Source organism: Culex quinquefasciatus, chromosome 3 (genome assembly GCF_015732765.1).
Source record: "Culex quinquefasciatus strain JHB chromosome 3, VPISU_Cqui_1.0_pri_paternal, whole genome shotgun sequence".
NCBI lineage: Eukaryota > Metazoa > Arthropoda > Insecta > Diptera > Culicidae > Culex > Culex quinquefasciatus.
The window spans coordinates 142,527,285-142,540,106 of record NC_051863.1 but is presented as its reverse complement, the minus strand read 5'-3'; the positions used below and the strand labels follow the sequence as shown (position 1 = coordinate 142,540,106).

General features: G+C 35.2%; 1 protein-coding gene across 1 annotated transcript; it reads left to right on the top strand.

Moving 5' to 3' along the window:
• Positions 1–2,827: 2,827 nt before the first annotated feature.
• LOC6038412 (transmembrane protein 161B) lies at positions 2,828–8,252 on the top strand. Its single transcript, XM_038265050.1, has 5 exons — positions 2,828–3,055; positions 3,194–3,580; positions 3,661–3,740; positions 6,900–7,115; positions 7,175–8,252. Exons 1-5 carry the CDS (start codon positions 3,053–3,055, stop codon positions 8,004–8,006), a joined length of 1,518 nt encoding a protein of 505 aa, XP_038120978.1. The 5' UTR covers positions 2,828–3,052; the 3' UTR covers positions 8,007–8,252.
• The last annotated feature ends 4,570 nt before the right edge of the window (positions 8,253–12,822 follow it).

Here is a 12,822-nt window from a genome sequence, read left to right as displayed (position 1 = left end):
GTGCTATTAGGCATGTAAAAAGCTCACTTAAAACCATAAGCTCCTTAAAGAGCATTTATCGCGGCCAAATAGCAGTGCATAAATATGGCGCTAGACGCGTGCTCCGATTGAATATGATTGACCGCCATCTTGATTGAAAAAATAGAAAACTGAAAAATTTGATTTAAATTTGATGAAAACACACATTTATGCTGAATTTCTGGTATGATTTATATAGCGATAGATGTTTAAAAATAGTTTCAACATTTTTTCAAAGAATTGCAATAAAATATTTTTTAACATTAAACACTATGATTACAAAATATTGATTTTTGATGAAGCGAGTTGAATTTTTTGGCTCTATCTCCCCTACATTTATCAATAAAATTTCAACCGCAGCTGAATTTGAGCCATCAATTGTGAGAAATAAGCTTTCAAATTATTTGGATTACCTCTAATATCTATTATTTATCATCGCCATTTTTGACAACCATCTCCATCATTTCATTTGGCAAGACGAAAACTTATTTTTTGCCAAAATAAAACCTATTTGGCATAAGACGTTTAAAGACGTATGAAATGTAATTTTTCCATAACTCCTGACTAGGTTTTAACAAAGGTTTTATCAAGGCTTTGAGGATGTTGTTAGGATTCAGTTGTAAAGCCTTGAACTCCTATGTAGGTTTATAAATAGGCCGTAACAACCTTTTGCGGAGGTCCTTTTGGGTTTTAAGTGGGGTTTATCAAGGTTCTGGGGAGTTTGTTACGACTAAGGGGTTTTAATGTTGGTTTTGGCTGATAGGTTTTATAGCGGTTGTGACAGCTTTGATAAAGCCTAAAATGTTACTTGGGATGGTAGGCCAACTTCCGCGTCCAAGCTGTACCGATTTTAACGGTACGCTACCGGTGACGTCTGAAGACCCCAGGCTGAGCAGGTTACGGATGGACGTTTCGTTGGGCACGTTGGGCAGCAACATCGCGGGCTTCATTTTGGAGCGCGACAGGGATGTAGAGAAAAGGGTAGTTGTTCGTTGTTCATCAAAGCAGGCTTGGAGGAGTTGCCCATTGACTGTTGGTTCGGGAAGGGTAGTCGACGTTTCCCGGCTGGGAAGTGAAGCGCCTGAACGAGTAGTTCCCAGCAGCGCCATCTCCTCGATGATCTCGTCCCAGTCCTAGCGGGAATTGACCTTCAACCAACCATTTCGGGTTAATCAATTCAATTTTTTAAATCAGTCAGAAAACTTTCCTAAACTTTAGTAGTAAAAGTTTTCGTTAAAAAAAAGAAAAACTTTTAATTTAGCAAATTTTACTAACTTTTTAATTCAAGAGAAAGTTACTTTTGTTTCTCTCCAATCAAGAAATGTTGACAGTTTGGATTGAGTGCGTGTGACGGAGCGCGCGTTTGGGACTCTTGAGGAAAAAAAATCAAATAATCAAATATTCAAATAAAAAAAACATAAATAAAAAAATTAAAAAATTTCAGGATTCAAAAGTAAAATAAAATTATCATTAAAAATGCAATAGATAATTCTGAAATTCTTTAACTCTAAAACACTAAAATCCTCAACATTAAAAATTATAAAATATTAAAATTGAAAAAAAAAAAACGTTTCAGATTTTTAAATCCATGAATTTTGAAATTCTTCAATTTTTAAATTGTTTCCTGAATCCCTAAATTACTTAATCCTGAATGGCAAAATTTTTGCCACCATCTCAAATTACAAAAAATTCGAAATTCTAAAATTGTAAGATTTCAACATTTTAAAATTTTGTAGTTTAAAAAAAAAACAAACTTTCAAATTCAAAATTTCTATAATAAATTCCTAAATTATTAAATCCGGAACGAAATCAACGTACTATCAATTAAACTTTGCGGTTTCGTCACCATATCCACAGGAGTGCCCTAGTAACATTTTAGGTTTTAAGTAGGCCATAAAAGCCTATTTAGGCCGTATGAGGGTTTTCAGAACCATGATAAAACCTGTAAGTTTAAAAATGTTACTAGGGTGTATCGTAATTTTTGCGACAACGGGAGGGTAGCGAATACCTTTATTTACACTTTGATATTTTTCGTCCGCCTCGGAATTTGAACCGGTGACTTCTGGATTATGATTAATCCACACAGACAGACATTTATTCTTTTAAAATCCTTAATTCCTAAATTAAAAAGTCTAGAAATTCCATATTTTAAAATTATTCAACAAAATTACGCTTAACAGCATTACCTTGGAGTTCCCTTCTGCGGATTCTTACTCGAAACTAGGTGTTCGAAGGCTAGAAACGGTGAGGCAATCCAACCCTATTTTACACCTGAGCTCCCATCCACCAAGGGGTTCGAACTGACAACCTTTGGATTGTGAGTCCAACTGCTGACCAGCAAATCTACTGAGGCAAGCTTTTTTCAGGGAGACGACTGAGCAAACAATATAACTTCTAGGTTAGGCCGGGGCTAAAATTTATTTCCCTATACAACGGAAACTGTGGTTTACTTATTTCCTTTATTTAGACCAATAATAAAATTTATCCTTTTAATTTAAAGATTGCAGATTCTGATTTTTTTGTAACTTTGGGTTACTTACCTAATATCAATTGGGTTCTAGTTTAGTGTGTTAAAGCCGCGCTCCAATAGTGTTATTTATGTGCGCATGTATTGTGTGTACGTACACGAAAAAAAGTGAGGTTAAATTTTGTCCGACCAGCAAAATCAAATGGTGCGCTAGTGTGCGTACGCGAAACGTCATAAAGCTCTATAGCAGACGAAAAACATCGGTTCAGCACCACCCTCAACACATCTTCTGACATTTCGCACCTGTCAGTTTTCATTCTTTTCTTTTCCCGCAAAGAGATTCTTTCGGTCGTCGCGGAGGTGATTTTTCTCTTCTTTCCAAGTGGCCAACGCGAGTGTGATTTAGTGTTGCAATTTATTCAATGAAATAGTAGCTGGTTTTAAATGAAAATTACATAACTGTGCTGCTGCGGGCGAGTGCTTTTCGGTCGTGCATCCGTTGGTGATGTTGACGGAGTGAATTCCGTCGTTTTTGAAGGTGTAAATTGCAACTGGAGTTTTCTTGTCATGGTAAGTTGCAGCGGCGATTGACCTATTTTTAGAAATTAGTTCTAATTTTAGTGCTTAAGTGGGAGCTTCCTCACCACACGCGCGCGTTACAAGTCAAGTGAAATTGATGACCGGCTTTTTCTCCTTCTTCTCTCGTAGGCCCTTTTGGGAGCCCAGCTGGTCATCACGCTGATCATGGTCAGCGTGATCCAGAAGCTGAGTCCGCACTTTTCGCTGGCCCGGTGGATCCTCTGCTCGACCGGTCTGACCCGGTACCTGCACCCGACGGACGACGAGCTAAGGAAGTTGTCCGGGGTGCCGCGGGAAAAGGGCGGCAAGGGCAAACGGGACAAAAACCATCGGAATGGTGACGCCGGACATCAGCAGGAGAAATCGTCCACCTTTCACGTTCCGCGCAGTCTGGACGTTCAGCTGGAGACGGTTGGAATCTCGCCGTACGATGTGGTCCACCTGCGGTATTACACCGAGTACCAGTGGATGGTCGACTTTAGTTTGTACGCGGCGATCGTGTACATTTGCTCGGAGGTCAGTTAGCGCAGTGACGAGTTAATTTGCGGTTTATCTAATCGACATAACTTTTTTTTTCGTTTCGGTCTCTGCTGCAGGCTTATCACTTTTTCTTCCCCCTCAAGGAGGAGTTTAACTTGAGCATGCTCTGGTGTCTGCTGGTCGTGTTCTTTGCATTGTATCCTTTTGTTAAAACAAATTTCTTTCAGCATAAAAACTGTATTTTCCTTGTCAAGAGTAAACGTAATCATTATCTACAATTAGGCCGTTGCAAATATTTTTCAAAGTTTATGTCGCCCCCCCTTCAAAATTGGTCAGAAAAATCAGGGGGCAAAACAATTTTTTTTCCAAAAAACTTCTAAATTTCCATGAAAATAGAAGTCTAATCAACTGGAAACAATCTAAAATGCATTTTTCTGCATTGATAATCATATTTAGCATTATTGGGCTTGTTTGAAAATGTTTTCAATTTTTAAGAAATTCCAATGTACACCGCAAAAAAAAAATAATAATAATAATAATAATGAGCACCGCTTTTAATTGTAGCATTTTTTTTAATTATTCCATAAAATTATCTCATTTTACATTTTAAAAAAAGTTGCTGAGATTGACCTAGCAAAGAATAAAAAAGATCAAAAACGAGTTGTTTTTAAGTTCTATCCAATTGGAAACAATTGATCAAATTTTCAACACTAAAAAAGAAACTTGTACGAAATTATCAAATACAAAATACAAAAAAAACATCATCTTTATTGCGAAATGCTCACTAGTCAAAAACCAAAACAGTGGCACGTGGTATTTAAAATTGGAATTCTGGAGTTTTTTTTTTGAAAAGTTTCAAAAACACCCAAAAAGCAAAAAATGAAAATTTGGTTCATTGGACCCTTTCAAAAAAAAAAAAAAAAAAAAAAAAAACTCAAGAATTTAAATAAGTCATCTTCAATTGCTAAGGGTGGATTAAATAATTTTTGTTTGTTGAAGCACTCAACAAAAATACTAAAATTTTCAAAATTTGCAAAGAAAGCTAAATTTTGAATGCGTTTTTATTTTATTATTTTTATGTAAATCACTAAAAATTTCACAAAATATCGTAACAAAGCTAAATTATTCAGGGTGGCCACTCAAGTCAGGAAATCGGGAAAGTCGGGAAAAAGTCGGGAATTCGCCAAAATCCGCAAAAATCGGGAAAAAGTCGGGAATTCTAAGCATACTTGTTTGAAAGTTATTTTTTAACACTTGAATTATTTTGTAATATTTTGTACAATTTTCAAATTGAATTCACTCAATTCTGCTTTAGTAACTTACTTTAAATATGAGGTTCTTTTCACTATGTCAATATATTTAAGTATAGAAAAGCTGTTCAAGACATTCAAAATCTTAATGAATATTGTATGCCTTTGACACAGATCTTCAAATTTGTTTTGATGAATCAAATGATCTTTTTTGGTAAATATTTTTAATTGTTTAACTAAATTTATTAGGTAATTCAAAATATCTTTTTTTTTTCAAATGTTGCCCTTGAACTTTGTTTATGAGTATGGGTAAATTACCTTGATAAAGCTTGATTTCAGTTTTAGGAAAACTTAAATATCGAATAAAATCCAAAATTGAAAAACTTTTTTACGTTTTGAAAACATAAAGAAAATATTGAAATTTCAAAAAACAAAAAAAAAACTCATGAAATGTTGAGTTATTGCAAAATTATTTGAAAAATTGGTTTTTCAAACATTTAGCTTAAAATAAGTGGGAAAATATAAAATCATATCAAACTGAATTTTCATTGAAAAAAAAAAAAAAAAAACAGTTAAATACTAAACACTAGATAAATTAACATTGATTAAAAAATACAACATCAAAAATTACAAAACTTAAAAGGGAACTTCGCAAAAATATTATTTTATGAATTCCTTGACATTTTCCTAAATCCTTTGAAAGAATAATAATAGCAATTATGTTTTAATCATTTTTTGGTTTAAAATTATGATGAAGTTTAAATAAAAATAAGAACGAAATTTCAAGTTAAGGTATCTTTAACTTTTTGTCATTTCTAGTTGAAACGAAGTATCACAAACTATACGTTTGCCAGTTTAAAAAGTAACATGAAAGTTATAAGTATTGTTGAACTTTCGATTGTTTTTCAAAGACTAATTGTTTGTGTTTCTACTCTGAATCATAATAATGAATTACCATTTTTGATGTTTTTTTTATTTGTTGTTTTGTCTCTGAATTTACAAAACATGCTTGTAGTTGGATTTTTTTAAATTCATTTAGAATTTTTTTTCGGTGCTTAATTGACTTTTCTTATAGAAAGTTTTTTGTTTGAAATCATTCTTTGGATAAGAAATGCCTATTATTTGAGCATTTTGGAAAGTCTGGAAAAAGTCGGGAATTTGCAAATGGGATTTGAGTGATCACCCTGTAAATTGTATATGAAGCATACAAAATTTCAACGCATGTTTGAAGCATGCACTATTTCGCACCGTTTGAAATCCATAATGCAAATTTGTGTATTTTCAAAAATATACGGTACTTTGTGAAAATTTTAGTACTTTTCATAACAATCTCTAATGAAGTGAAAAGGCGTACACAATTTCGCTTCGTTTGATACACACAATGCAAATTTTGAAAATTTGAGTACTTTCGAAAAATACGGTATTCTGTGAATATTGTTGAGTATTTATACTTTGAAATTTACAACATTTTCTTAAAATATATTCTTGGTGAAAGCATTGAAAATTTAACACGATTTGGTTGAATTATGTCGATTTTAGAAAGATTTTTCAAATCAGTTATCGTTCATTATCGGCGATAAGATTATCGCCGATAGAATTATCGAAATAACGATAACGATAGATTATCGTTATCGTCCCAATAATGATGATAATATTATCGACAACCTAGATAAAATTTTAGTTCTGTGACACCATATTAGTCAAATTTTAATGGTTGAAGCTAAAATCTTGTTTTCGTAATACGATTATCCGAAGTGAAATTTTTTCAAAGTCTTCGGATAATTGATACTGAATTTTTGACAATGTTTTATGATTATTTCCTAAGAAAAAAAAAGTGGAAATGGGATTTGCTTAAACAGAAATTGAAAAAGTTGAAAATAAAAATGCATAAAATCTACATGGAACATGACTTCAAGAAGATATTCCGAAAATGTAGCTTTAGTGAAATGCTGCGTGAACAATATCCTGAACAATTTTGAAATTTTTAATGACTCTGTTATCAGATACGTACTGCTCATCTCAATTAATCTTAAAGTTTAAATACTTAGCAAACTTGGTATCCGTAAAAAAACAACTTTCCTTAACTCACGCAAACCCCAATCCAGCAAACTCCTCGCCTCCCTCACCGTGCAGTACTTCCAAAGCGAGGAATCGATCGGCGAGCGGTCCACCTGCATCGTCACCGGACTCGTCTACCTGCTGATCGCAATGATCGTCCTGATCGTGCCGGAAACCACACTGGAGGTTGGCCTCGACCGCGCCTACCGGAGCTTCAACGAGAGCGCGTCCGAGTTTTTGGAGGGCCAGGGGTTGAGCTCGTCGTAGGTTTTTTGTTTTCTTCAAATTTTAAACAAATTTAAAGTGTTGATTTTTTTTTCAGCGGACCCGCCTCGAAGATTGTCGTCAAGTTCTTCATCGCCGTCAGCTGTGGAATTCTGGGAGCGCTCTTCACCTTCCCGGGGCTTCGTATGGCCCGAATGCACTGGGATTCGCTCAAGTTCTGCCAGGACCGGGCTTTCCTAAAGTTCCTGCTCAATCTGAGCTTCGCGATGCCCTTCTTGCTGATTCTGCTGTGGATCAAGCCACTCACCCGGGACTACTTGACGGTGCGCGTGTTCAAGGGAATGGCCACCCCAATTCTGTCCGAGGAGGCGTTCGAGACCATCCGACTGGGCGCGGTCGTATTCGCGGTTTTGTTACGCTTCCTGCTGATGCCCGTTTACCTGCAAGCTTATCTCAACCTTGCCTACCACCGGATTGAGGAGCAAAAGAAGGAAGCCGGCCGAATCACCAACGTGGATCTGCAGAAGAAGATCAGCTCGATCTTTTACTACCTGTGCGTCGTAACGCTGCAGTACGTGGCACCGATTCTGATGTGCCTCTACTTTGCGTTGATGTACAAAACCCTCGGCGAGTACACCTGGACCGGCTTCCTCACCGAAGCCTTCCCCGTGGACGAATGTTCCGCCGAAATTGCACCCACGGCAGCACCTCCGGCAACGATGGAACCATCCCCGGATGCGGACACGGACGACGCCAACATCCTGTCGACAGCGCAAACGATCCAACTATCGCTGCAAAGCCTCAAGGCGGTCTTCACCAAGGACGTGTACCGGGGGTTGTTTGGCTTTGCCACGTGGTGGAGCTGCTTCATCTGGTTCGCGGCCACCTCGCTGGGCATGGTCTACCAGACGTACTTTACCAAGTCATAAGTCGCGAGACAAGCATTTAGTGTGAAGAAGCATTTTTATTAAGCAGCACAAAAGTCATCTCATTGTTTGAAACGTCCACCGACTGTGCGCGATGCGTGCTGGTTGAATGTAAATAGGCTTAAGAAAAAAAAACGTCGGTTTGAGTTTACTTGGTTTGTTAGTTTTAACTTTTGCATTGTGCTTGCTGGAAAGAACACGACACAACTTTTGGGCGGAAGCCAGTGCAATAAAGGTTTATTTAAAAAATAACTCGTATTTGATTTGTTTTCTTTTTACGAATATCACACTTCAGAAGGTTTAATTTGTTAAACTGGATACTAAACCTAAATCAATTAACGAAACTAACAATTTTTGACTCGAAAGTCAAATCGATATCTGTTGAAAAGCACTTGACTGGAACCCGCAAGAACAACGTGGCCGGACATAGGCTTCCGGCGGAGAAGCTTCCTCCAAGATATTAGTGCTGTTGAAGCGATGTTAATTCTATGCTCCATTGGGGAGCCGGACGCATAAGTAAGTTAGTAAGTGAGAGTTTATTTGAATAAACTTTTTTCCGGTTGAGAAAACCCTGAGCGCATGGTTTTGAATCTCGCCATGCGGCCATGCGTCTCCATTGAATGCACAAGTTTACATGAATTCTATGGAGACGCATGATAGTTCAATCCAGTTATTTTACGGTATAAATAAAACAAATATAAAAATTTAAATAACAAGCCATAGTCTGAACATTTAAATGCAAAAAGTGTTTTGAAATTCATTTTACATTAGTTAAGTTGTTTTAAATAAAATTTGTACCAGCCTAATCTGCCGCTGTAATCGAATCCATCCCATATGCAAAAACAGCAAGCCGAGAAAAACGCAAGTCAAATTTGTCCCACCCATAAGGTTACGTGTTTCTCGAAAAATTGAATTTTCTACGTTTTTTCTGGAACAAAATACTAAAGTTTATAAGGTTTCCTGATAGTTCAGATGATTTCGAACCAAACTGCATCATTATCTCAATATTGAAGAAATTACATATGGGACGGACTTGATTTTAGCGGCAGTAATTAATCAAAAAATTATCCGGATATCCGAACCCGCATCCCTATTTCCTACTTACACCCCCTCCATCCCCTCAAGAAAATTTGACAGTTCGGTTTGAGCGCGTTAGCAATAAAAAAAATAAATATACAAAAATTCAAGACGCTCAAATACCTTAATCCTCAAATTATTGAATTCCTTAATTCTTATTTTGAGCAATTCTCTACCAAAACCGGAAATGGATTTTATTTGTATTTTTTGCCTGGGGGTCTTTCCTATGACCAAATAAGCCATTTTGTGTTCAGTCATACAAATCTCCATACAATTTTGGAAGCTCTAAAAAAGGTACGTAAATATTCGAAAATCTGTAACTTTTGACGGAATAATCTGATCAATTTGGTGTCTTCGGCAAAGTTGTAGGTATTGATGATTGCTATTCAGAAAAAAATAAGTACAAGGAAAAAAATTGTCGATTTTTTAATTAACATTTTTTCACAAGAACTCAATTTTCCAAAATCCGTATTTTTTAATTCTCGAGATTTTTTGATATGTTTTAGGGGATCGAAACCTGCTACTTTTGAGCAACAGAGAACAATGGTCAATAATTTTACCACCGAGTTATGATTTTATGATAAAATTATGATTTTTGGAAAAAATCGAGATATCATACATAAAAATTTTTTAACATCATTTTTTTTAATGAAATTTTGTGAAACTTAACAAAATTTTTTTTTTAAACTTCAGAAAATTTTGGTTCGAGATTTCCAAAAAAAGTGTCCACGTGGTTTATGGATGGTCCCCTAAGAGACATTGACGACATTGGTTGCTGAGATACAGCGGCTTAAAGGAAAAGAAATAGGAAAATTGAAGATTTTTAGTCTAACCCAAACAACCCTCCATTTTCTAATGCCGATGTTTCAGTAATTAATGGTGCGATTTTAAATGTTAAAAAATGAAACATTTGTGAAATTTTCCGATCTTTTAGAAAACAATATTTTCATTTCTTTTTATCAAGACTAACATTTCGAAAGGGCGAAATATTGAATGTTTGGCCCTTTTTTAAATTTTTGAAATAGTAATTTTTAGAATTTTTTAATTGAAGCATTATTGAATGTTTAGATTTATAATGTTTTGAACTTTCCAAATTTAAATTTCCTAAAAAATAATAATATTAAATTATAATTTTTTTATATTTTGAATTTAAAATTTTTCAAACCTGAAATTTTTGAATTTTTTTTTTTTATATTTTGAATTGTTTAAAGGTGCACATCAACCAAAGGGGCAAAAGCTCTACATTTTTTTACAGACATTGTAGTATCTTCAAAACTACGGGTACTATCGAAATATTTTTTCATTCATCCTCTAATGTACTGTTCACAGAGTAATTTACAACAAAGTTTGATTAATTTTACAATCCCGTTATCGCAGGATTGGGTCCATAAGTTTGACATTTTTGGAATAAGAAGACAACAACTTCCTTCGTTGCTGTGCCCCCTAATTTAGTATTTTTTTTTTATTTTCCATGATTTGAATTTTGTTATTTTTTCATTTTTTTTTGTATATTTGTATTTTTAAATTTCGAAATATCTGGTTTTTAATATTTAGAATTTTTCATTCCTTGACCTGATGCACAGTCTATACTAACAGTCTATCGTAACCAATAAAACAGCAAATGACAAATTTAAACTTTTTAAAAAAATTCGGATTTTGTGAATTTATGCTTAAAAATTTTAAAGCTTTGATTTCATAATTTTTTGCCAGACAATTTAATGTTAATTGTTAGGCTTTTCCCTCTGGATCACCAATGACCAATACGTTTTTGGGTAAAGATGCTTCTTTCAATTACGAAAATCTTGGTACCCAAAGTGTAAAGTGTAGGGCATCGCTGAAATTTTGAAGCTATCGCAGTTTTAGTAAAAAAAAGTTGTTTTTCCCCGTGTTCGTCATTGATTTGTTTTTGCGCGTGGCGCGTCGAAAAACTCAGCATTTATTTTCAAAAAAAAACATGCCTCGGGGACGTACCAGCACCTCAAATTGTTTGATATGGTGTGTGGTGTTTCCCGAGGAATCCGATAAAAATATTTTCAGGCGTAGGCTCTTTGGTCCAGAAACGGTCAAGTTTTCATACAACTTTTTCAATCGTCTGGCTTGATTTTTGAGATTCGTAACTATTTTATCTTGAAAGAACACATAATCACCTTTCATTTGTATCCAAGACAGCTAAAATCGGTTAGAATGGCGCGGAGATGAGATTTTTTGAAAAAGGTGGTTTTTGCCATATTAAGGACCACCCTAGCACGGCGTAGGTCACCCTAATGGCTAAACAAAACAATACGGTTCCAATTATTTTGGTCAAGGAACCCCAGAAAAGTGTTGAGCCCGATCGGAGAACTTTTTTTTTCGGGTTCTTTTCAAAAGGAAATGCTGTGTTTACAACTTACATTTTTAGGTAAAAATACCACAAATTAAATAAAAGTTTCCTAAACTTTTTATAATTGTCATCTAAAACATGTGCTTGGAACAGTAATTGTAATTAATAAATCCATGCCAACCGTGCATTAAAACAATGTAAAAGCGTAGAGAATTGTTCAACAACCATGCGACTCCGTTGTATCCAAGTGGGTTGCATTAGTTAAATGGAGACGCGTGATGCTTAATCCTCAATAATCTATCGTGAACATATCGTGACACCATATTAATAGAATCTGTATCATAAGTCGACTCCCATCCCGAATTTTCCCGTTCTTCGCAGCTTGTCCTCCGTCATCACTCTATTTCAATGTGGTAGTATAAAAGCACATCGTCGCCATCGTTCTAACTTGTCGTACGTGCATTTTGGGCCAAATTGAGTTAAAAAACGCCATTTTGTGCAGCTCACAATGCCTCACCTTTTGACCTTCACAGATCCCCAAAATTCGATTTCAATCCTGAGATATTCACCAAAAACCGAAAAAACTTCGTGCATTTTTGTCACTTTACATATGAAAGTAGTTTCAATCTTGTCGTGCTATCTTGTCACTCCCTGAAAATTGATGTAAGTGCGACAACTGGCCAGAGGGATTTCAGGTCAGAATGCGTTTGACGCATGTACAAGTTTGACTACCGTAAACATTTGTAATTATAACTCGGGACTCCAGCAACCAAATACAACCAAGCTTCGGGACAATGCACAGAATGGTCAACCAAACAACAAATCGTGTTTTTTATTGTTTACATTGCATGCCCTAGTTTTTGTTTATTCATGGTCAAACATTAAAACGCGTTTTTCTCGGAACGTCGAAATGGCGGGTGCGACAAGATAGCACGAAGACGTCGACATGTTGAATTGCTACTGACTGATCGTCATCAGCGTGCCTCTCATACACCTGGCCGGTCTTAAATTAGATTTTTACGCTACTTCCCCGCTTGTTTCTAACGTAAACAAAGATATCGTCATTTTATATGCTGCTCATTAATTTGAAAATTTTCTGGGAATATTCGCATGAGAGTCTTAAATTCACGTTACGCTGAAATCTTATTTTTTGTTTAAAGAGATAATTATTTTATGACCACATTTTTGTTTTGAACTTACGCTCAAAATTGGCTTAAAATAGTCTAAAAGCTGGTTTATTTTTGTGGTGCAAATTGTATTTTTCTGGACACTTTATCAAACATATATTTTCTAATTTGAAACTTTGAATTGTTCTATAAACAACTATTTCTATTCAGACTTTAATTTTCGAGCTCAGTCTTGTTTTCTTTATTGTTTTGTTTAAACCTATCGTTTTTAAAAAAAAAACCCATTTTTTATAAA

What these genes read in the sequence shown, in the direction of transcription:
- LOC6038412 (XM_038265050.1), top strand. An exon ending in CTGGTCGTGTTCTTTGCATT is followed by an intron (nt 3,741 to 6,899) that starts GTATCCTTTTGT and finishes ACCCCAATCCAG; the next exon opens with CAAACTCCTCGCCTCCCTCA. An exon ending in GGCCAGGGGTTGAGCTCGTC is followed by an intron (nt 7,116 to 7,174) that starts GTAGGTTTTTTG and finishes TTTTTTTTTCAG; the next exon opens with CGGACCCGCCTCGAAGATTG.